Source organism: Aythya marila (genome assembly GCF_965140915.1).
Source record: "Aythya marila genome assembly, chromosome: 19".
In the NCBI taxonomy this organism is placed as follows: Eukaryota; Metazoa; Chordata; class Aves; order Anseriformes; family Anatidae; genus Aythya; species Aythya marila.
In genome coordinates, this window is record NC_139060.1 from 2,010,334 (window position 1) to 2,033,947 (window position 23,614).

General features: G+C 53.1%; 3 protein-coding genes across 4 annotated transcripts in view; 2 read left to right on the forward strand and 1 right to left on the reverse strand.

Annotated features, from left to right (window-relative positions):
- Positions 1 to 21,193, forward strand: TPRN (taperin). Of its 2 annotated transcripts, none has more exons than XM_082775404.1 (4): positions 1 to 2,283; positions 15,568 to 15,748; positions 16,208 to 16,338; positions 16,705 to 21,193. In XM_082775404.1, exons 1-4 carry the CDS (start codon positions 49 to 51, stop codon positions 16,765 to 16,767), a joined length of 2,610 nt encoding a protein of 869 aa, XP_082631530.1. In that variant the 5' UTR covers positions 1 to 48; the 3' UTR covers positions 16,768 to 21,193. The 2 variants fall into 2 exon arrangements, with proteins under 2 accessions (XP_082631530.1, XP_082631531.1); XM_082775405.1 differs by having other exon boundaries at positions 16,211 to 16,338.
- LOC309885468 (uncharacterized protein) lies at positions 19,335 to 21,700 on the reverse strand (the record flags this gene model as incomplete). The annotated part of the gene is made up of 3 exons (XM_082775406.1): positions 19,335 to 19,470; positions 21,299 to 21,498; positions 21,580 to 21,700. 3 exons carry the CDS (start codon positions 21,698 to 21,700, stop codon positions 19,342 to 19,344), a joined length of 450 nt encoding a protein of 149 aa, XP_082631532.1. The 3' UTR covers positions 19,335 to 19,341.
- ANAPC2 (anaphase promoting complex subunit 2) overlaps positions 21,699 to 23,614 on the forward strand; it is a gene marked incomplete at its 5' end in the record, with an annotated part of 10,880 nt that continues 8,964 nt past the window's right edge. The window contains 3 exons of the mRNA XM_082775407.1: positions 21,699 to 21,782; positions 22,349 to 22,971; positions 23,479 to 23,611. Of these exons, the coding sequence (XP_082631533.1) occupies positions 21,699 to 21,782; positions 22,349 to 22,971; positions 23,479 to 23,611 (840 nt within the window). The remainder of the gene's footprint in view (positions 21,783 to 22,348; positions 22,972 to 23,478; positions 23,612 to 23,614) is intronic.

The following is a 23,614-nucleotide window of genomic DNA, read 5'->3' on the forward strand; positions in this document are numbered from 1 at the left end:
GGGCGGAGGCGGCGGCCGCGGCGCGGCAGTGCCCCCTGTGCCGCCGCCATGAGCAGCGCCGAGCCGCCGCCGCCGCTCGGGGCCGGGCCGCGGGCTCAGCCCGCCTGGAAGCGGGAGATCCTGGAGCGCAAGCGGGCCAAGCTGGCCGGGGCGGCCGGCGGCGAGGCGGAGCCCCCGGCCGGGCAGGCGGCGCGGGGCTCGGCGGCGGCGGCGATGGGCGAGCGGCTGGTGGTGGCAGAGAGCCTGGGCCCGCTCCGGGAGAACCCCTTCATGCGGCTGGAGAGCGAGCGGCGGCGGCTGCGGCAGGGGCTGCCCGGGCACGGCCCCGAGGCGGCGCGGCCGCTGCAGCAGCTGCTGGAGCTGTACAGCGCCGTGCCGGGCATCCGCACCATCCGCGCCGACAACATCCTCATCATCGAGTCGCAGCCCGACGCCGCCGCCGCCTCCTGCTTCGCCGACGGGGACTCGCTGCCGGGACGACGCCGGGAGCCGGCCGCCGCCGCCGCCTCCTCCTCCTCCTCCTCGTCCTCCCCGCCAGGGCGCCGCCCGGACCCGCTGCGGGAGCTGCTGGCCCGCCAGGGCGCCGCGCTCGCCGAGATCCGCGCCGAGCAGGTCTTCATCTACGAGGCGGCCGAGACGCCCGAGGCGGCCGAGCCGGGCACCGTCAGCCGCCTCCTGGAGAAGTTCGGGCAGCGACCACGGGGCCGCCGCCGCCGGGGCGGGGAGGCGCTGCCCGGGCCCGCCGCCGCCGCCGCCCCCCCCCGGGCCGGGCCGGGTTCTCCCCCGCCGGGGCCGGGCTCCCCCCGAGCCGCGGCTCCCCCGAAGGGACCGGGCTCCCCCCGAGCCTCGGCGCCGAAGACGGGACCGGGACCCCCGCCGGCGGCACCGGGCTCCCCCGTGCCCTTGCCGATCCCCCCCCGGGCCGCCACCCCCCAGCCGCTGCCGGCACCCCCCCTGCCCCCGGCGTCCCCCCGGGCTGCCGCCCCCCAGCCCCCGGCTCCCCAGGTGGCCCCGGTGTCCCCCAGGGCTGCGGCCCCCCAGGCGGTCCCACTCGCCCCCCAGGCACCGCTGGGTGTCCCCAAGGCCGCGGCTCCCCAGGCCAACTGCTTCCTCCACAAGATTGGCTCCAACTCCTTCACCGTGACCCCTCGGGGTCTGCCCCCCACCGGCCGTGTCCCCGAGCCAGCTGGCCATGTCCCTGAGCCCCCCGGCCGTATCCCCAAGCCCATCGACCATGTCCCTGAGCCCCCCAGCCATGTCCCCAAGCCCATCGACCGTGTCCCCGAGCCCCCCAGCCATGTCCCCAAGCCCATCGACCGTGTCCCTGAGCCCCCCGGCCGTGTCCCCAAGCCTGCTGACCGAGTTCCCGAGCCCACCGGCCGGAGCGTGCCGCCCAAGGGGCCGACAGTGCCATCCACCAGCGCTGCCAACGCCAGGAGGCCAAAGCCGGAGGAGGTCGAAGCGGCTGTGTTGCCCCCACCCAGTGCCAGTCTGGCCCCCAGTGCCACCCAGCCGCTCTCTGCGTCTGCCCCCCGGGCTGGGGGCTCCTTTGAGATCCTCCCAGCCCCCAAGCCTGACTTGGCTGCCATCCCTGCCCACGACCTGCAAGCGCAGGCCCTGGCCAAGCTGCGCCTGAATTCGCGCAACTCCTTCGTCTTCGTGCCCCGACGGGAGGGCAGCCCAGCTCGGCCCGTGGCACAGAGCACGGGAGCGAGGCCGCCACTGTCCTCGCAGCAGAAGGTACAGAAAGAGCCCCCGAGGGTTTCCGCTCCAAAGCAGGAAGAGCCTGTCGCTTCCCTGCCGGCGCCTCTGGATCCGTTGGTACCTGTGACTTACATCGATGACATTGTGGAGCCAGACAGCGGGGAACTCTCCCCCAGGGTCAACTTGGCCACGAGGACTGGGAACTTGGCGGATCAGCCTGGAGGAGCTGGCCCTGACCTGGAGATGGAGTTTTCCTCTGTGCCCCTCTACAGACCTCACTCTGCCTCCCCTGGCCTCCATCAGAGGGGAGGCAATACCTTCACTGTCGTGCCCAAAAGGAAGCCCGTTGCCTCGGGGCCGCAGACTCTTACTGATGGTGGTGGAAGGCTTCAGAGGGAGGAAGAGGAGGAGGAAGAAGAAAGCAAAGGAAAAGGCAAAGCTGTGGAGAACGCTGATGGGCCCCAGCCGGGGTTGTCCCATAAAAAGCGCTACCCCACCGTCAATGAGATCGAAGTGATCGGTGGGTACCTGTCCCTGGAGAGGTCCTGCATGAGCAAGACAGGCTCCCGCCGCAAGAAGGTAACTGCCTTGGGGGCCTCTGCTCTGAACAGGGAGGCCAAAAGTAGCTTCCTACTGCTTTTGGCTTGGCTTTTGGCAAGTGCTTTGTTTGTAGCTTAATCAGTCCTGTGAGCTGCTGGGTGGGGAGATGAGCAGCAAGCTTTGTGCTCTGCTCCTTTTGGGAGCCAAAGGCGTGCCTGTGGGGAGTGGGGTTGGCGCTGTCCCACTGAGTAAGTCGGAGTGGGATGTCACCTATGATAACCACAGGACTGCCTACCATTGCTGCTTGGAGGTATGATAACAGAAAGGGAGATATTTCTGGTATATAGCAAATTGAGAGGAGCTGCATGGTTTGAATAGCTGCAGACTGTCCATCACTCTGTTTTTGCTCATGCGTTGAAGTCCCACTTATCACTGCCTTGTTACAGAGTGCAATGGGCAGCGTGATGTTGGCGTCTTCCCCAGATTAGTGATCTATTGATAGAGGCTCAAGAATTAGGTCTCTATTAGGCAGAAAGAGATCAGCAACAACTTAACTCCTCTTGATATGATTATACCACCTGTCTGCTCATGTGTGGTTGCTGCTCTTCTCTGAAGAGCCAGGAGACTTAAAGTGCTCCAAGTTTCTTTGGAGCAAATGCCAGGTTTTCTCAGTGCTTGGGATCTAGTTTAGATTCTTGGGAGCCTTAAATTGGGAATTAAACTTTGTGTGGCATGATGAAATGTGTCTGGATGCAATCAAGACACAGGCATGTTGAAAGAGCGGGTTATTTTGCTGAACTGAAGAAGTAGGCGTGAATCGTTCTGCTCAGAAAGCAGCACACCGTGGTGACAGGCAGCATAGGCATCGTGTCACTACAAATCCCGATTTCTAGGCTTGCGGCGTGACATGTTTTTCCATAGCGGGAAGTGCTGTTTGACATTCCGTTACCTAAATTCAACTAAATATTTGATGGACTGAATCCACATGGGTGCCTGAGGCACTGAGCATTATAATTCAAGGAAATCCTTTGAATAGGATGCATCTCATTTGGAAATGAGGCAGCAAGTGCTATTTCTCTTGGCTTAATGTTATTAAGTTCCTTCATAGTAGCACACTGTGTATATTAATCTGATCATGACTAAGGCAGGTGGCAAATCTGAAGCACGAGAGCCTTGCATCAGAATAGGCAAATCTGCACAGGTGTGGATTTTTGCTAAGTGCTCCTGCAGTTTTTCATTGTCTCCTGCAGACAAGTTCTTAATCAGGCTGGAGTTGTTCTGCTTCCTAAACACCTCCACGCTGCTGCTGGTTCCAGCTGTTTCCTTGGCTCTGCTCTGTTCAGTTTGGGGCATTAGTAGGATTTACACCAAATCCTGTGTGACATGCATGGTATAAACTGCGAAAATATCAAGATGTGTTACAGTTATGGGTACTCTGAGGATGGAGTAGAAAAACTCAGAGATGTGCCCAACTCATGATGCTGCCAGAGGAGCTGATTGCTTTGTGCTGGACGCTGCTGCTGGAGCAGCAAGTAGTCTTGCTTGTAAGACAATTAACATCTTGTAAGAAAATTGACAGCTGTTTTGTCTGCTGAGTGCTGGATTTGTGTGGTGTCGGATGGGTCACGGAGCTTCTCTGCCTCCGTTCTTATCAGTGTAATGGCATTAACTGTGCCCCTCTGCAGGTGTTTTGAAAATGGAGTGCGGTGAGCACTGACTTGTGTGCAGGGGCTGTCCTGTGGGAGAGCTCGTGGAAAGTGCTGCCTTCTGGTGAAAGAGATTAAAGGCAAGGAGTGAACTGCCTGTTATGCTGCAGAGTTTGAGGCTGACATAAGTGGGTAAGCCCTTCAGTAAATAAGGTCCAGCCTAAGGAGAAGCAAATAGAGACTTAAGTTTCTGGGTAAAACGTGGCGATGCAGTGGGAGAAGGACCGGGGTTTTCTCTCTGTTCATTTCCCCTCGCTAGAGGTGGCAAGCGTGGGATGTTATTTGACTTTGTAGGCAGGACTTAGAAGATGCAGTAGCAAATGGAAAGATTTCTGTTTACTCGTAACCTAGAGGATGTTTGTGGCTTTTACTCTGGATAATCAGGCTGCATGTTGATGCCTGAAAAGGAAGCAGCTCGAACTAGACCACATTCCTTGGTTTCTTCCCAGGAGATTGCTGTGTCGTCAAGGCAACCAGCCAAAACCGAGGGCTCTGTTTAAAGATAGGCTGGGGTTTGCAGAAACTTGGTTTTGGCCTGGATTGGGCAGAAGCAAACCCTTCTGCGAGCTGGAAGCTGTAGTTTGGTGAAATCAACATCGCTCCTGCTGCTGGCTTTGGCACGCGGTGCCCAGGGCCTTCCGGGACTGCTGCCCCCAGGCACAGCCACCCCCTGCCTCAGCAGCTTCACGTCTGAATCCAGCTGGGGGCTTGCTGGCAGGTCTGTGTGTGCCAGCAAAGCAGTGTTCAGTGAGACTTCGGTTACTTGAAAATCTTCATCCACTTGCTGGGGTGTGGGAGGAATGGGGGCAAAACAAACAGCGGCCTGGGAGTGCCGCGCTCCTGGGGGTGGGCAGGCCTCGGGGCTGGTGTTGTGTCAGCAGGGACGCTGATCCTTCAGGGAAACACAAGTTATGTTTTTCTTCAAATGCTGAAATTCAGCCTCCTGGTCTGCCATCCGAGCCCTTCATGTGGCCACCAAGGTGCCAGTGACATGGGGCTGGCTCTGTCCGTGTCCCTGCGGGTGCTCTGGTGTGCTGGGGATGGGCCGAGTGGGCTGAGCGCTGCTGGGGGCTGCATGCCGGCAGCTCCAGCCCTGGCTCTTGGGGGCACGGCAGCTGCTGCAGGGCCAAGTCCTGCTCCTGGCTTGGCTGTGGCCTGAAGGACGCTGCCTTCTTGCTGCTGGTGCTCAAGGTCTTTTGGAAAACAGCTTTATTGCTCCTTCCAGACACTTCAAGCATGCGAAGCAGCTGTTTGTTTTGGGGCTGGAGCTGTCATCCCCAGCTAGATACGGAGCTGGTGAAGGGTAGAGAGAAATGCTATGGCTGTGTTAGGGGGAAAAATAAAGTTTTCCCAGCTCTTCTTTGTAGTCTTCTTGAGTTGCCATGGTGGGACAGGCATTCCCTGAGGGCTGTGGTGGTGAACATGGGGTTGTGTGAGATGGGCCCTGGCCAAGACGTGCAGGAGGAGGGCAGAGCCCCGGTGGCGCTCATAGTGGGGAGTGGGCTGCCCGTATGGGCAGGGAGTTTGAGCTCTTGTCCTCCTGCAGCCACGGCAATGCCCTTCAGCTCCATGGCTATTTGAAGAGACCTCGCAGTGTGGTTCAGGTACAGCGAGAGGTGTGGCTTCAGCTGGAAAACCAGGCGAACGTTTGCTGCCCTGAACGGATATGTTTGGGCTCCAGTGGAGCGCTGGGCGGTCGCTGGAAGAGGCTGGCTGAGCTCTGCCGGTGAGGACAGGATACGTGTGCAGGGGTGGAAGGAGACCTGCTGACCCGTGTTCTAAACAGGGGATGGGAGAGAGGATGCAGAGCGCGGCTGGTGACCTCTGTTCAGCGCTTGTCTTCATCCTCTGCTATCACAGAAGAAATAAAGAAATCTCAGCCTGGCAGCAGTCCCAGGGGAGCACGGCAGCCCCGGGAGGAAGGAAAGGCTTTGCTGCAGGATGTGGAGCTGTTGGACCTCAGCGGATAAAATCTGGCTTGGATGAGCTAACGAGAACCAATCTTTGTTTGGTTACCTGTCAAAATAACGTACGTAGGGTTGTCGGCATGATAGAAATCTGAGTTTCTGTAGAACATGTGACTGGCGTGTTGGAGCGAGTGATGGGGAAGGACTACCAGCCGCCGAGCCAGTGGGGTGCTGAGGGGTGGTTGTCAGTCCCCAGGCTTCACACTCTCAACCCAATGGAGCTTGGACTCTGCCGTGAAGGTCCTGTGCGTAGAGAGGTTGTCCAGACTCTGCTCCTTCCTTAGGTCTTGTCACTCCTCAAGTGCATCCCTCATCAGTTTGTTTGCCCTCTCCAGGACCTTGGTACATCTCGAGGATCCTGCAGGAAAGGTTACTTCTAAGCCAGGCAACCCAAATGCTGTAAGTAACAGGGCTTGAGAGCCAAGAGGCATCAGATTGGTGATGGTGTTAATACTTTTTGCTTGTCAGCTGGCTGTTTGCTGACTGCTGGGAGGTGAGCTGTAGCTTTGTATTGATAGGGCTTACAAGAACAAGGTTAGGGGGATCCAAACAGCTGGAACCTAACGCCTCCCTGCTTCTCTGCAAAATTGTCTTTGAAGATGGAGTTTTACAGTTTATGTCTGCTTTAGCACGGTCAATTTTCTAACATTTTGAGCAGCTTAAAACTTGAATGTGGCTTGCAAATGCCCACTTGAGTGTCTGTGGAAAAACTACTGCAAACACCCCTCAGCTTTTCAGCATGGACAGGATTGGGCAGCAGTTTTGTTGGTCTAACCTGCTGCACTTCTTGCTCTGTAGCTTTCCATCTGCTCACTTCTGCTGGAGATGGTCTCCTGTGAGAACCAGATGTAGGCTCAAGATGCTGGCAGGGATGAACACTGCAAGCTGTTGCCCAAACCTGTTTGGAGCAGGTCTGTACAGTGTGGAATCTCAATACTAGTGACTGCCTGCAGTATTTTTCGCAAGGTATAGCACAAGTAAATTAGCCTGGTGGTGGAAGCAGAAATCTGTCTGCAAAAACCTGGCAGATTCCCTCTCTGTGTTCTGGAGGGCTCGGGTTGAAGATTTGTTTTGTTGAACTTCTTGGAGAGCCTGTATCTTGCCATTTTCTGTCTCGTGACTGTACTTTGTCATGGAAATACATCTGCTGCCTTTAAGGAGGGACTGCAGTATGTATCTGACATGAATGTATTGAATTTTTGGCAAATGAGGTCAGCAGTCACAAGTGCTGCTCAGAAAATACATGTCTCGGATGATCAGACTTGGTCCCTCCCGCGTGGAGATGGTTTCCAGCAGCAGTCAGATCTGAGCAGGATACCAGGACGGTGCTACTTCCCTGCCTTTTTCTAATTCTGCTGATTTTAGACTATGATGGTGATGGCTGAAGACTGTAGGATCTCGCTGTGGTTGTAGTCTAAACCACCTCACAAGCTGGACCTGAGACATCGGTGGGGAGGTATGTTGTTTTTTCTGTTTCCTTGCTGCCTGCCAGCTGCTTCAAGTGCTGGTACTGTGCTGTACCAAAGCACTGGCAGAGCAGATGAGTCATGTTTATCTCCTCTCAGTAGTGGGAAAGTTTCTGCAGCTCGAGGTTCTCTGTGGCCTTGCCACTCCCAGGCTTTGCCCCATGCAGCAGCAACAGCCCAAGCTGCTCCCAAATTCCCGCAGTGCGCTTCCTCCCATCTCCTGCCACTGCCCGCAGCCTGATGAATGGGACCGAAGAGCTAAAATAGAAACTCTTACGCAAATAAGAGAGGAGCCTGCCTTTGAAGCTGGGTAGGACGTGCCCAGGGCTTAGTCTGGCCCCAGAGCTCGAGAGGAGATTTGGAGCGCTTTGTGCTCTGAGTTCTGATCATGCGGATTACGGCTAACGTTATCTTAATCGGTTTCCTCAATCTATGCACCAGATGGGAGATAGTTTGTAATTTCCCTCTATCTCAAGTATTCAGCTTGTCTTGGGTTTGGGTTCCCCCCACGCACTCTGTTTTTTCCAGCATGTGGTCATGGTGTTCCTGAGAAAGGGTAGGGAGCACACGCTCAGACCGATGAGGGGAGAAGTCCTGCCTGTCAGCTGCTGTGTGGGAAGTGGCTGCAGAAAAGAAAACGTCAAGTTTCCAGCCTCTGTGGCAGTAAAGGAAATCTCAGTGGGAGCTGCAGCAGCACCTCCTCCACCTCTGGGCACCCTGGGGTTGTGCAGCTGCCCAGCTTCAGCACTCTTCTGCCGAGGGAAACCCGTGCCATCCTAAAGCCAGTGCCAAAGCCAGGCTCTTCCAGCGACTGCAGTGGGCCTGGGTATGCCGTGAGGCTGTCCCGTTATCTCCGTCTGGATGGTTTGTGTAGGAAGTCACGTGAAGTGTCTGTGTCATACCGAGAAACTTCTGTAAACTTCCTGGGAAGATCTGGAATGAAGGAACTCTGTGCTGATGTTTTCTGAGAAGTGCCCTTCAGCTGATCCTGGGAATTTGGCAGGGATCTACTGTTTCACCAGCATCTGATGGACTATGAGTAAGCTGGAGGAAAACATCTCAAAGACAGTATGAGCGCAAAACGCTTGTGTGCTTAGGGAAATTGCATAGCTTGCAGCTAGTGAAAACACAGGTGTGAGGACACATCTGTAAGCCCCACGGTGAACTTGCTGCACTTAGTCATTTCTCTTCCAGGAAGCGTCTTTTGCATGTTGTAGTACAGACAGAGGGCAAGAGAGGTGTGAACTCTGACGTGCAGCATATACATGGAGCCTTTGGGCCTGAAGTCTGGAATAAGCTCCTTGCAAGGGTGGGAGTTACTTCTGTTCCCGACTTCTCTGTATTCCTGGAAAATGATGCTCCCTCTGACCCATTCCAGCTGGAGAAGGTTCACTTCCCCCGAAACAGAAGCATTTGTTCGGGCCGTGCTGGTCAGGCAGGGCTGCACAGAAATGTTTGTGGGTGGCCTCTCCCAACACTGCCCCGCTTTGTAGCCACAGGCTGTCTGCATCGCCTCGGAGCTGCCTCTGGAGCAGGATCCTCTGCTGTGCCTCTCACGCAGTGCTCGTGAAGACACCAAGCCTTGGCACTGATTGCTTCGTGTTAGTGCCTGCTCTCTTTGTGCATTCAGACGAGACCTGGGCTGTATATAGAGAGAGAGTTGCCCGATTCTTATGGGCTAAGTAAGGGCTGAATTGCTTGTTAAGCTGTCGAGGGCTCTGGCTCCTCTGTCTGCAGATGTGTGAAGGAATGAAGGGATCCTTTGCTGAATGGCTGCTTTGTGCCACGTCAGGCTTGAATGCGGCTGCCCGGCGGGTGGTTGGGCGCTGGGGTCTCTTCTTGGCTGACCCGTCAAGGGAAGAGTTAACCAAGAGCTGTCTGCCCTGCCATGCTCTCTGGGACTGTCCCTACTCTGTCCCTTCTCATCAGGAATTTGAAACTTCCCCGTGTCTTGTACAAGGAGTTTAATATTTCGAATCTCCATGCATTGCTCCTATCTACCATGTGCTTCAGCATATTGATTACACAGAGCTGGCTTTGTGGGTTGCCTTGTAAATGGAGACTTTCTTGTTTTGCCCTGTGGCTTGGGAGCTGGGATGCAGTCCTGGAGGCAATCTCTCCTTTGCCAGCAACACAGCACTGCACTGATGTGGTACTGCTGTAAATCTTTAGTGTTTCTATCTCTATTCAGTAACTAGCTCTGTTATGCAGTTAATCGTTGAGGAGGACTCAGTGTTGCTCTTACAAAACACTTCTCAGAAAAGCATGATCAAGTGAACCTAAGGTGGAGCAGCCAACAGAGCTCTTTGGTTTTGTACAGAGTGGCAGAACTGAACCATCTACAATTTTTGAGTGTGTTTAGGGTGCATCAGCCATAGCAACATGGGGTTAATCTGGTAGAACCAAATCTTGCATCTCCCCCATCCTTAGGCACATCTGTCAAGGAAAAACCCTTTCTTCTTGTGTCAAGGAAAGCTCTTTATCTTCTCCCAAATGACAGCCAATGCCTTTTTAATGTGCTGATGCTACTGAAAAGCTGGCCTGTATGTTGCAGCCCCCAGGGTACTGTTCCAGGCTGCCATGCATAGATTTTGTGCCTGGAGTTATTCAACAACCTGAGCTGACACATAACCCTGTTTCAGGTCGCGTACAGGCACATTGATAAGTTCATTGCTAACGCATCCTTTATCTAAAAGTTGTAGAGAGAGAAGTGCACCAGGTGGGAGATCACTGAGTGCAGGTCACGATCGAAGCCCCTGCAGAGGGTGCAGCTTTGGGCCGCCGCCACCTCCTGCTAAATTTGCTGATCTGCGAGAATGCTCGTGCTGGGTCAGATGGAAAGCCCAGGGAAAACCCTTTGGGGATCTTTGTCTGCTGTGAAATGTCTACTTCTGCCCTCTGTTTCCAGACTTGCAGGCAGTTATTTGTACTTGCCCAGTGCCCCCCATGGCAGCATGGACTGTGGAGGATGTTCTGCATTACAGCCCGAATGGGTCTTGGTGCACCAGGAGCTTTGCTGCCTGGCTGGTGACAGCTCTTGTGGATCTCTGTGGGGTGCTGCATATCAGCAGGTTTTCTGATGCACGCCCAGCTGTCTGCTTTTGCAGCCTCAGGTCTCTGGAGTGATGTCTTGTGCTCATTTCACTGGCCAAATCTCTGACTACCAGTGTAGTCAAACAAATGTAATAGTCAATGTAGTCAAACAAATGTTTGAAAGTGTAGTCAAACAAAACTCAATGTAAGGCTGTACAGAAATGCAAAGTGTTTTTTTTTTTTTTTTCTTCAAAACACTGATTTTATTCATGCCTGTTTGAGGTTTCAGTCACTCGCTCTTTTGTAATCACTCTGAATTGTCCATGCTCCCAGCAGGTATCAACCAAAACCCTCCTGCTGGTGTTGCTGAGAAAGGAGGAGGCATTTGGTTGACCAGGCGTGAAAAGCTGCTAAACCAGCTGCCATAAATCACACCCAGCAGCTTGTTGGCAGCCCATGCACATCCTAGGGCTGTAGGAGACGGTGCAGTCCCTAATTCTGTCATCTCAGGATCATGTTGCTCAGAGAGAGAATGGTTAGAGGGAGGTTAGTACCTGAAAAGAGCAGTTCTTGATTCCTGATGCTATGCAAGTGTTGGTGTCTTACAAATGCTTGGGTAGCATCACCACGTCACTGAAACATTGCCATGTCCCTCCTGTCACCACGCAGCAGCCGCTGCCCTATCACGGTTCCTGCGTCAGGGGAGGCCATACGTGGACCCTCACTTGCTGGAACATGGTTAAAGAAGAGGGTGATTTTTTTTTTTTTAATGACTAGAACAAATCTCTTTTTTTAAGACAAGGATTTGAATTTCCAAAGACATTCCTGTTCACAAGGTGTAAAACACCCTGCACTGACATTGCTTTGGCTCTGCCACACCTGCCCAGAAGTGAGTGCGCTAATGGGTGGAGAAAAGCCACAAGAAAGAATTTGCTTCTGGAGCTAATGATGCAGATTAGCCCCATGGTTTGCTGTGGAGATTTGCTCTGATATCTGTGGGTTGTGAGAAGCCACCGGGTGTGTGCCCTTTCATCAGCTGCAGAGGCGCACAGACTTTCCCACCTTGGTGTCTGCCAACCTTCATTGTTCGTGTAGCAGGTTCCTGTAAATTGGCTATTTTTATTTCTGTTCTGTTTCTGTATGTGGGGGTGCTTTTCCTGTTGGTCTGGGTGCAGACTAGGTCCTGACAGCATCTCCTGAAGCAGGCTTGCCTTTTTTTTTTCCTTTTTGTTTTCCTAAGCTACATGCGACTACCCAGATTTAGGCTTGTTGGGCAATGTTTACCCTGGCTTCCCTTTCCTGGGTACTCTATTACTCATTACTGCTCAAATCCTAGCAAATAAATAAATGATTTTTGCTATGGCAACAAGAATCTAGTGGCTGAGCCACACGATATTCCCTGAAAAACCTGCTTCGTTCTTCCCAGCGTGGCCCTGATGGCCGGGTGGGCTGTTCCTCTATAGATACACAGCGTAGGGTTGAACTCTGGTTGTGCGACACGGTTCTGCGCAAAGCATTCAGTTGAGCAAATACTGATTAATCCCTGCAAACATCCACAGCTGAAGGGTGCAGAGTTTGTCCTTTCTGCAGCTGGCGGCTGCTGATGCAGCAGAGGCGGGGGAGCTGCACCGAGACGCCGCGAGCCGGCTCCTCTGACCGGGCTCCAGCGTGCTTGGCTCTTCTGGGACGCATTTTTCTTCTCAAGAAAATGACCCCGTCACCTCTTGTGTTTCTGTAGAAGTCTGCACGGTCTCGCAAGGGGCCGCCTGGCCTCTGACTGTACCATTACTGGGTTTCTGATTTATTTATTTTTAGGTGCTTCTGGGGCCAACCCAGCCCATGCTCCTTACGTGCAGTTCTGACTGCTCAGCTCTGCTCCTTGCTGCTTAGAGGCTTTTTGAGGCAGCCATATAACCATGTTTTGTTTCCTCTTGTTTTCTCTTACTAAGTCATCTCCATCCTTTCCTGGCTACACTGAGCAGCTCTGCGCTGCCCTGGCTGGCTCTCTACGGGGCTGTGCCTGGTTCTGGGGCCCTTTCCTCTCGGTTCTCCCTCTGCATGGGCAGAGGTGAACGCGTGTCCCCGGGGCAGCGCGCAGGAGCGGGGAAGGCAGTGGTGCTGGAGTCCGACCCCGTGCCAGCGGAGGGTTGTTCCCCCACTGTTTGCTTTGCCTGGGTGCGTCCTCGAGAGCTGCTGGGCCCTTCCTGCTCCTTGGTGCCTCGCCTTTGGGTGCAGGGCTTGGGATGCCAGCACGGGGCGGGCCAGCGCAGTGTTAGGGGGGCTGCACCGTGGTGCACTCGTGCTGCTGTCAGCCTTCTTGCAGGCTGTGCTGCCTCGGGGAGGGCTTGCTGAAGCAGCAAACCCTCAGGGTACGAGCCTTCCCTCGGGCCCTCATGCGTGGGGCTGGCACTGCTGCAGGCAGCAATTACTTTTCATTTTGAATAACTTCAGCATTGCCTCCTACAGCGTTGTGGCTCCTCTGCGGCAGGGACACGGCAAGCACGGAGCCTCCTGCAGCTCACCCAGCGTGGCCGCGGGCGAACCAAGCAGGGCTGCTCTGATTCGGGCTGGGCTGTGGCACGCGGCCTTGGGGCCTTGGGTGCTGCCGGGGATCCCCTGGTGACTGCTGCTGCTTCCTGCTCCTGCCCTGGCTTCGCTCCCTGGGTGGGGCTGTTTTCTCCCCTTGCTCTACACACAGCTTTGGTCTAAATTAGTCTCAAAGTCACTTTTCTTAGAGTTTTCCTTCTGTTAGCAGAGAACCAGGAAAACCTATTTGTGCCTCCCAAGCTTAAATTTGAAAAACCAGGTTGATCTGTCCTGTCCCCTTTGCTTGCCATGCTTAGTCATGCGTTGCCCTGCAGCACACGCTGGCAGTGCTGTGCCTGGTCCTGGGGTGGCCCCGCAGCGTCAGGGAGCACAGGGCACCGCCGTCCTCGCAGCCCTTGGAGCACAGAGGCCACATTGTGAGCTCTCGCTGCCTGGCTCGGGTCAGGGAGCATCTAGGGCAGCAGCAGGGGTAAGAAATTCAGCAAACAGCAGCTGGGGTGCTCTGATCTTCAGGGCTGTTTTACTGCACTCCCTTTTCTCAGAACTGTAATCGTGCCCCATGTCACCTGGGGACAGCTAAAGTGGGGCGAGGCAGCTGGCTGCCCTCTGCTTCCATCCCCTTCTCCTGGGGTGTGGGGAAGGGAGGCAGCCTGTGCCCTGGGGAACATCCTGGGCTCAGGCAGAGCAGCACGACGTAGCAGCCAGCTCTGCTGTGTCCGCAGGCTCCCACCCCTGCAGTCGTGGGCTCGGCCTGAGCAGGGCACGCAGTGGCACCAGGGTTGCACCAGGCGAAGGAGATGCCGAGGTGGCTGCTGCTGTTGCAAGAAGTATTTGTGTCGGAGCAGCACGCGTGGTGTGAGGTTGCCTGAAAGCTGCTTAGGGCCGCGTGCTGTTTCTTGACCTCTTGTGTATTTTGTACGTGAGGGAAACAGCAAATACGGCACGTGGGGCAGATGTGCTGTACTTTCTTCCTTCTGGTCATTACACAGGATCAGAAGAAATCTTCTGAATCAACTGGTTCCTACTGCCTGTCACAAGCAACTGTGTCTGTTAATTCTGTTCATAACCCTATTAGCTCAGTTTTAAATGCAGTTATAAGTAAAGGGATCTCAGCACCCTTTTAGGCAGCTGGTCCTGAACCTTGATCCGAGTTGGCTAGATACTTCCTTATTTTTGGCTTAAAGTTATTCCTGGCAAGCTTATCCTCCTTGTTTGTCTGTGTTGTATGCTGGCATCAGCAGTTCTTCTCTGCTCCTTGGTGTTTATTTTTTTGGTGCACTTACAAAGAGCCATTATGCTTTTTCTCAACCTTTATTTCTGCTGGCATGAACGGGCTGAATTTCATCTCCACCTGTTCAAGAATGATGAATTGTAACCAAATCTTCTAAGCAGGAGTGTAGGTAATGATTAGGACAGGTAAAGCAGCAGGTGAACAATCCCTGCCCTCAGCTTTTGCTTTGGATTTGGAAGACCACATCTGCAGTTACTGCATCTGGGTTTGGCCTTCCCACTGCAGGGAAGATGTTGAGAAAATGGAGCAAGTCCTTCAGAGGCCACCAAGGGCTTGGGCATGAAGCTGAGGAAGCCGTTCTGCTCAGCATGGAGGAGAGGAGGAGGCTCTGATCACTGCCTCCTGCTTCCTGCTGGGTGTTAGAGGGAGGTTGGAGCTGGGCAGTCCCAGTTTCCAGTGGAAATTCTTTGCTTCATTCCAGGTTTAGTTAAGCAGCATCCTAATGATGATTACAGTCCTGTAACCAATTCAGAATGTTCTCAGTTATTCACAGGTGATGAATTTAAAATCCTGAGCAGGCTCTCAGAGCAAGGGCTGGTCTTAAACATCATCCGATGTGTAGGGTTCTTGCTGTCTGGTCTTCTGAATGACCCATGAAATTCTGGTTTTTCCCTCAGCCAGGTTGCATGTTGGAGTCATCTTCATTTCTCGGTCTCTCAGTTATTGCACAAAGGTCACTAGTGAGAATATTTAATAAAACCAGTTTTGAAACAGAACCTTAGGGACCTCCCATTTGTCCAGTATTTTCGCTCTCTAATACCACCTGTTACCGTCCTTCCCTTAGCTGCTTCCATCTTCTTAGTTCTGGTGTTAATTCTTTTTTTTTTTTTTTAATCTACCAGAAATAGTTTTTTTGCCATGATATCCTCCCAAAAATTGGTCCTAATCACTGATGTTTCTATTGCCTAGAGCATGGGTACACAAACGAGTCGGCAGGCATTAGAGATGCCACCTTTTCAACAAGAGGATGCGAGGATGCTCTCCTCTCCTTGCCATGTCCTCCTGAGGGACGTGCTGGCAGCTCCTGGCTGCTGGCATCACGATGTTAGGTGGTGGCAAGGCGTGTGCTGGGGCAAAACACCGGAGCACCTCTGAGCCTCCTGACTCTGTCCCATCTGTATGGCCATCTGCCTTTGTGGTTTCTGTCAGTGCGGTGTGAGGTTCAGCAAGGCATGTGGGGAGAGGTGTGGGAAGACGTGATGACTTCCTGTAGGGCAAAGCCCTGGGATGGGAGGTGGTCGTTGCCAGAAGAAACCTGGGGGTCAGTGGTTTCTCATGCTGCTTTGTAATAGTTCTTTTTTGCTGTTGTCTAGATGAAGATCTCCTTCAACGAGACAAGTTTGCAGACCATGTTTGAGTATCCGTCAGAGAGCTCACTGGCAGAAGAAGAGGACGAAGAGGAAGGACACGCTTCTGAAACAGAGGAGGACAAGCCTTGCACCTTTCACATTCCACGCCCAAATAGCATTTTGCATCCCAGTACACCTAACTCAGGTGAGCGAGGTGCTCTGTTGGCATCGTGGGGTTATTGGTGGTGTCTGACACTGTCCATGTTTCCTACAGCCCGTTATGGTGCTCCACGCAGCTGGAAATGTTCATGGAAGTGATCTTCTGCCAGCTGACAGCAGAACTGGGGCTTAGTGGGGACAGGGCTTGAAACAGATCAGGGAACTCCCAGACTTCTCTTGCCTGAGATGCTATGTGTTGTCCAAAACTTAAAAATACGCTTCATGCTCCTTGCTAGGTTAACTGAGAGGGGTAGGTGGTGCCATGATGTCTGCTAGGGAGCTGACAGCCCCTAGAGAGAGTGTGGCATGGGCTTTTACCTGCAAAAGGAACAAGTTCCTTGTCCATCCTGCTGAGGGACAGCTTCTGTCCTGTCCCTGGCCAGGATCCTGACCCTTCTTCCTTTTGGAGTGGTGAGAAATGCTCACGTAAGCTTTGTCCTTCCAGCAGATCTATCCAGCTACACCCCAAAGCACTCTGTGAAGTTCAGCGAGTGGCAGGAGCAGAAGTACGAGGAGATGCCTGCCTCCGAGAGACCCCTCCCGAAGGAAGCTGACTCTCATGGGAACCAAGTCATGGTGAGACTTCAAAGCAGGTTGTGGTTTTGTCCTGTCCCGCTTTTATCCGGCTCTTGAATTAGTCTGGGCAGCGGGTGGGACAGGACGTGCCTTCCCCTGAACACCTGCATGGCACACCTTGCTGGGCAGGGGAAGCAGAGATCAACACAAGCTTCCACTGCCCCCAGCAGCCCTGCCTCTCCCTGTGTGTGACGAAGTCTTAAGGCAGCTGGCACGCTTTGTACTGCAGGGCACTTTTGGAGGGGAATTAAATGTGCTCGTTAGCCCCGGGCAAGGTGCCAATGCAGCCTGCACCACCCAGAGGTGTGGATACTCACTTGCTCTAGATCTGATGATGTCTCCGTTTCGACTCTGCTTTCTCCACAGCTCACCCCAGCGGAGAAGGGCGGACTCTCCGACTTCAGCAGTGAGCCTGCCCTGTACTTCTGATCGCTTCATCCTGTAGCCTGCAGCAGCAGCTGCTGGACAGAACCCGTCAGTGCATCTCCTGAGACTCCACGCAAGCACCACAGAAATAAGCTTCTGGGTCCCTCCCTCATCGCAAGTTTTCAGAGGATCCTGATGCCAAGGGTGGACTAGATGCCATTGGGTGTCTATGGAGAATATTTGCACTGGATTCTGGGACCTAACTACTACTTTTAGGGCATATGACTTACTCTACCTGTGGCCTTGCATATTCCTTGTTCAAGATCAGCTGTCGATTAGACAAGCCTCTTAAGAACCCATCTGTAATACAGGATGGATGCAGATTCTCTTAGTACTTACCTGAGTCTGCTCATCCGAGCACCGTATGGGGTCTGGACAGCTTTTGTAACACTTCCTTACTGGGGTCCCTAACGAGAGAAAAGTTCTGAAGGTTGAGCACTGGGAATATCTGGGCAGGTAGCTGGATTCACAGAAGTGGTTGTGATGTGACAGTGGGATTACAGTGGGTGTCAGCTTGGAGAACTGTTGAAGGTTCATGTTTTGTTCCCAAAATGTTTCTGGGTCTAGTTTCCCTGAGCTGTCATGGAATTTATGTGCCAGTTACGTTCTTGTGAAGGAAACTGAATGTGAGGGATGGGAAGGGGAATAAATGCTTTTAGTTATAGGTGCCACTTTTGCACTGATCTGTAAAGAAGTGTCCAGTCTAGCTTGGCTTGAGCCTCTTGGAAGATTCCCAAACATTGGCCATAGCTTTGATCTCTCCGTAACTGCCTCTGCTGTCCAGTCTCTAATAATTGCTAATTGTGCTTGTTTGCCAGTTCCTCTTATTTCGTTCCAGAATCTAATGAGGCCAGGTCCACGATTTATTTGTCTTGGTGGGGAGACTTGCTTCTTGCCATGCTCACTCTGCTTCTCTATGCAAAGCACAGAAGGGCTGTTTCACTCCTTTCTTCTGCAGAACTTGAACAAGGAATATGATTTTTTTCTAGTGTTTTTATAGTTCCATTGTAAATGTTTAATGCAGCCAATATGCAAAGAAATCTGCTAGACTCTTCCATTTAAATTCTCTACTACTGTAAACTCAGGGTCAAGATTGCACTCTGGAAAAGCCTGAACACTGCTGCTAATGTGATTTGTACTTCTGAGATTAAAAGAGATGCGGTTGGAATAGATACGGCCTCTTTGGGCTTGGTGAAATGAGTGGTACCCCAGCATGTGGCTCTGTTTAAAGGACCAGGCTGGCATCTTTTACGTTTGATGCTTTTATTGGTTTGTCTGTTATGAATGTCAATGAATGTCAAGCTGACACCGATCTAAGAACTGAAAATGTTTTGGATACCTTGCACTCATTTTGGTGTATATTGTAGCAGCAGGAGGAAGTTTGTTCTGCTGAAAAATACAGTTGAGGATAAGTGATAGGCCATACCTACTTCTGCCTGTTCTCCTCTTCATCTGCCCTGGGTGCCTGTGTATTTCAGGAAAGATAATCCATAAGAATGAGATACCAGTTTGTTAAATGTTGGCTGGAGGAGCAAAGAAGCACTTTTCTCCTCGTTGCACTTCTAAGACTCGTCCTTTTAAAACTATCTAGAAATGGCAGAAATACAGTGGAAAGAGCAGTGAATCCCATGTGCTGAAGTCTTTTCCCAGTAATGAAACACTTAAAAAGCAAGATGCTGGGACTTTTGGTGATTTAAGGGAAGACTAAGCTATCAGATACGTGAACACTGAGCAGTGCCCACAGCCAGCAGCTGCACACAGGGCCAAAGGTGAGCAGGGTGGAAAACATTCTGCACATTTTTTTCTAGTAGAAAAGGTCCCAGTGAGCATCTTGTAATGTAGAAAGCTCAGGCCATGGCCTTATAGCAGTCCTGTCTCTAGAGCTGCAGCCTAACAAAACTGCAAGTGGTGAAGCAAAAGCTGCTTGCAGTTTAAGTTAGGGACAAGCTGTCTAAACTAGTCCTGGCTTCATTCTGATGTGGATCAACAAAGTGAACAATATCCTCCAGGTTGCTTCACTGACTTCAGCTGACTGAAATGCTGCTCTGGTACTTTGTGTGCTGATCTCAGTGAGCAGTGCCTGCACCTTCTCTAGTTAGGACAGGCTCAGTGGAGGCCTGAGAGCACAGCGTGCATCTCAAGAGGGGCCCATGGGGCTCTGGTGTACTGCTGACCTCTCTTCTCTCCTAGTTTGCCTGCTCTGCCTTGTGGCTGTGACTTGCACCTCGCTGAGTGCTGCCTTTGCACTTCCTGGCTTTGTGTGCTAATCCCTGTCTGTACCAGACGAATGCTAAGCTTGTTCTTGGCAAAGCAAGCTGAAGGCTGGCTCAGGGCAGGAGCATTAGCTCAGGTGTCGCTTCAGTATCACTGTGCCCGAAAGAAAGGGTATTTTTGTAGCATACCTACCCTGATCCCTAGCTTGAGGGGAATACATTTAGCAGTTCTCTAACTAATACCAAAGTGCATTTGAAAGGAAAACGTACTCCTGCAAACAAAGACTTTTATTAAATGTGGCATCCTTGTACCAGAACAGCAGCTGTCCCAGACCAACAGGCCTTGCCAGGCTGAAGAACAAGTTTAGGAATGCTTTTGTCCACTCGTTTGTTTTTCTTTTTGTTTTGAAGTGCTTTTTGGCTCACTGGCTTTACTAGCATTCCCAATTTCTCCCTTCAGGACATCTAGCAATGTCTGAGAACTCTCCAGAATCTGGGAAAGAAGGAAATAAAAACAGCTTATTTTTTTACATCAACTAAACAGTTCTTTCTGAATTCACCTGATCTACCTTGGAGCAAGAGGGACTCTCCATCCCTTAGGATGTTACACCACTGAGAATTAGGTATTCTGTCTCACTGCAGGAATATCTGTGGAGGAATTTCTCTGGTTTATGTCCATTTTCTGAATAAGAAATAACTTAAGCCGTTTATCAGTCTTCAAACACGGGGCAGAGAACTTCCTGCTGCAGCAGGCTGTGGACTAAACTTTAGTTTTTAAGAGATCTTGATACTTGGGCTTTTTAGATCAGTATTAGAATTGTACTCAGACACAGTTTCAACTGTCTTCTACTACTAAAACTGCACACTTTAGGTTTCTTGCTTCAAGATGTTACTCAACTCCGCAATGACCTTAAGTCAGACTAAATCTTTCTGCTTTTATTCATTTTCTTCCGCTTTTAGCTTGTTTTATATAATTTAGCACTCCAACTTGTGGTGCGTTAGGATACAAGGCTATGCTAGGCTTAGAAAATCTTGTTGCCTGTCCATCTCTCCGTTGTAAAGTTTTAACACGGTGGACAACTGTAACAAAATGTTATAGCAGGGTTACAGTCCCAAAGATAATTTTTACACTCCTATAAACTTGTGGAAATCATTAAGTGGTCAGAGAAGAGATGAAGGCAAGTGCCCCGCAGGCTGAGACGCCAGTAGAAGTTGGTGGGATCTTGTCGTCTGTGTCCATGGAAGAATGCGGTGGATGGGGACGGAGTCCTGCAACTCATGGGCTGGGGAAAGGCAAGGAGTATGATTACAGACAAGAGATGGAAATCCACAGGAAAGGAACTTTGTTACTTGTTTCTATTTGCAGGATGTCTGCATTTCCTCTCCTAACCACCTTGGCTCTTTACCTACTGTGACTTTGTCTTCTAATTTCAATAAACATGAATTTGTTTGTAGGATAGGGGGTTGTGACTTGTATCTCAGGGAAGGTTTCTTTTAGAACCTGTGCTGTTGTTTCTGTAGCTTTACAACAAAATTGCTAAGCTGTTACATTTTTTATGTGAGTTGTCCCCTTCACCCTAAACCAGCAGGTCTTGAAGCAGGCAAAGAAATCAGCTTCAGCTTCATCTGAAAACAGCTGCTGCCAGGAAGGCTGGCCAGAAGGTACTGGCCTGAGGAGATAAGAGGATTCAACGCTTATAGCAGTTGTTGCCTTCAAAAAAGAAATGGGAGAAGGGAAAATTTAGGCAACTACCTGGAAAGAGCCTTTTACTCTTTTCAAAAGCTGATTTCGAAAGCTAACTCAGCTGTTATCCTGTCAGCGGAATGAAGCAGTCCCTGCCCAGCAGAGGCTCCAAATCCAGGCAGGGTGAAGGGACTGAGCCATCCCGCAACAGAAATGACAGCGATGCTCAGCCCTTGTGCTGCCGGGCTGCCTCCTGCCCCCTGGCTGCTCTGACATTCCTGCCCTTTCAGTGCCGATATGGCAGATGCTGCCTCACGGAAAGACAGAAGATGAAATTACATGAAAGTGAAGCAAAAAGAGCGCAGGGCCAACAATTCTGGCATGGGTTTGTTGTTACCTGCGTGGATTCCTGTGGTCTTCTGGCCGTGTCTGGTTTCCTCCTTTTCCTTTCCCCTCTCCCGAACAGGCTTGGCGAGGGGACCTTTTGCAGGGTTTGGTGTCCCAGAGCCCATTTTCCTCTACTTCCACATCGTGCTGCGGCTCCCCCCACCCCTGCTCAGCCGGGGGCTGCCCAGCAGAGCCCCCAGACCACCCCAGCCCCCCTTTCCCCCCTCAGGCCGTGTGCCGGCCCCGCTACCTTGCCGTAGGCCGCCTCCGTTTCGGCGATGCTCCTGTCCAGCTCGCTGCGTGCTGCCAGGTGCCCGGCCAGGCTCTCGTTGGTGCGGGCCAGCCGCTGGCTCAGCGCCCCGAGCCGCGCCTGCAGCCGCCCGCGCTCCGCCTCCTCCTCCCGGATCCGCTCGCTCAGCTCGTCCCGCCGGGCCCGCAGCTCCGCCAGCCCTGCCCGGCCCGGCCCGGCCCGTCAGCCCCCGTCTTGGCACGGCACAGCCCGGCCCCGTTCACCCGCCCGTCCCCGCTCACCCTCCAGCAGCGCCGCGTTGCAGCCCTGCAGCGCCGCGCCCGCCTCGCCCATGGCGGCTCCCGGCCCGGCCCCGCCAACGGCCCCGCCGCGCTCCGCCTCTTCCTGAGGCGCGGCCCGCATGGAGCCGCCGGCGGCTGCGGAGCTCTCGGCGGCCTGGCACCGGCTCAGCACCGCCCTGGTGCCCCCCGCGGCCCTGGGGCTGGTGAGCGGGGGGCGGCCGGGAAAGGGCCGGGGGCTCGGGGAGCCGCGGGGGGGGCGGGGGAGCCGCAGCCGCCCTCGGTTTGGGGCCGGGGGAGTTGTGGTGCCTGAGGGGGTCCCGGGTCCGGTCCCGGTCCCTCCGCTCTCGGGGCCGGTTTCGTGTTCGCCCTCTCGCCCTGACGAGGTGCCGTGGCCCAAACGCTCTCCGTGGTGGTGGAACTGTGGCCAAAACGATCGCTGCTTCCTCCCCCGGTGCTGCGGCTCTCTGCTGGGTTGTGTCCTGCTGAAGGCAGCTTTGGGGTTTTGTCGCAGGGCCTGGTGTTTTGGGGTGCACAGCACCAGCCTGTGCCTGCTGCAGCGGCCGCCAAGGGGACCGCGTTTGGGAACTGGGCCTCTGAGGCGGATGCTGGGCTTCCAGCAGTGCTCTGAGACCCTGGCACCCGCTGGGTGCTGTTCAGCAGGGCCGGCGTGCGTTTGGTCCCCACTCCTTGGGCCGACTGGGCTCTTCTGCCACAGATCTACCTACAGAAGCGTGCGTGTGCTTGATGTGCTGTCCCCTCTGCTTTCCAGGCAGCACCAAGGTCTGATCCTGCGGGGCCACTGAAGGATGCTGACCTGCGGGCTGCCCTGGAGGTGCTGCGCTGTTACAACCTGCACTCGATCGTGGAAGAGTGGTTCATCGAGGTGTTGCAGACAGACCTCCAGGCGAATATAGCCCCTGAGTTCTGGAACTGCATTGGCCAGTATGAAAACACAGCAGAGGAGCCTCAGTGCTCCTCGCTCCTTCTGGACGCGTTTTGTCTTCTCAAGTGCCGCCTGGACCCCTACCTAAACAGCCTGGAGCTCCTGGAGAGATGGACCAAGGCGGGCTTGCTGCTGGGGACAGGCGCTCAGATGCTGCAGGAGAAGGTCTACACCATGTTCAAAGCTATCCTTTTTTTCTCCACCACAAAGTCCTTCCAAGAAATGATCCAGCAGTTCTATAGCCGCACTTTCCGGATATACATGCGGCAGTGGAAGAAAGGAGAAGAAGGAATGAACGAGTGTGAGAGCAGCATGAGTGAGAATGAGCAAGAGAGTGATACAGAGGAGGGCGGAGGAGAGAGCCAGGTGTGTGCAGGCTGCGGCAGTAAGAGGGAGCAGTGCTGGTGTCCCAAAGCCATGGAACAGTTTCAGCAGCTCAATGACATTCTGTACGTATGTTGTGGGGTGATGCTGTCTCACAGAACAAGCAGATAGTCCAGGGAGGGTGGCAGCAGCAGCTCTTGTATCTGAAAACTGGAGGAGTTGTGCATGGGGTTATGCAGGCAGTGACATAGTACTGCCTAGGAAACTTCACACAGTTTCTGTGGCTGCTGGCTAGCTGGTGGCTGAACTAGAGCAGATCTTTAGACTGAAGTTCTTTTTACTGGCTGTGGGAATATCACTGTCTTTTTCTAAGGCCTTCTGTTCCAAATAACCAAACTTTTCTAAATGAAAAAGCTTCTGATAGCTAGAAAATAATGCTTCTGAATGAGATAGTTTCATCTATCATATATGTAGTGCATCTGTGCAGGCTCTCAGAGTGTTTAAATTTAAAACTGTTCCTGCATCCATGGACCACACAGGGAGATAGGTGCCTTCAGTTAGTTAGATTTTCTTTATTTGCTTGTACTTTTGCTTTTGGTCACTCTGAATTGGGTCTCTCTCTGTGTCTGCAGCCGCCGGCTGAATTTGCTGGAGAGAGTGAGCGCCGATGCTGTCACAACCATCTTGCACAGGATGATCGAGGAGAGGATGGAGCAGAGATGCAGGGGCGAATATGAGCACTCTTTCCTGAATGAGTTCCAGGAGGTG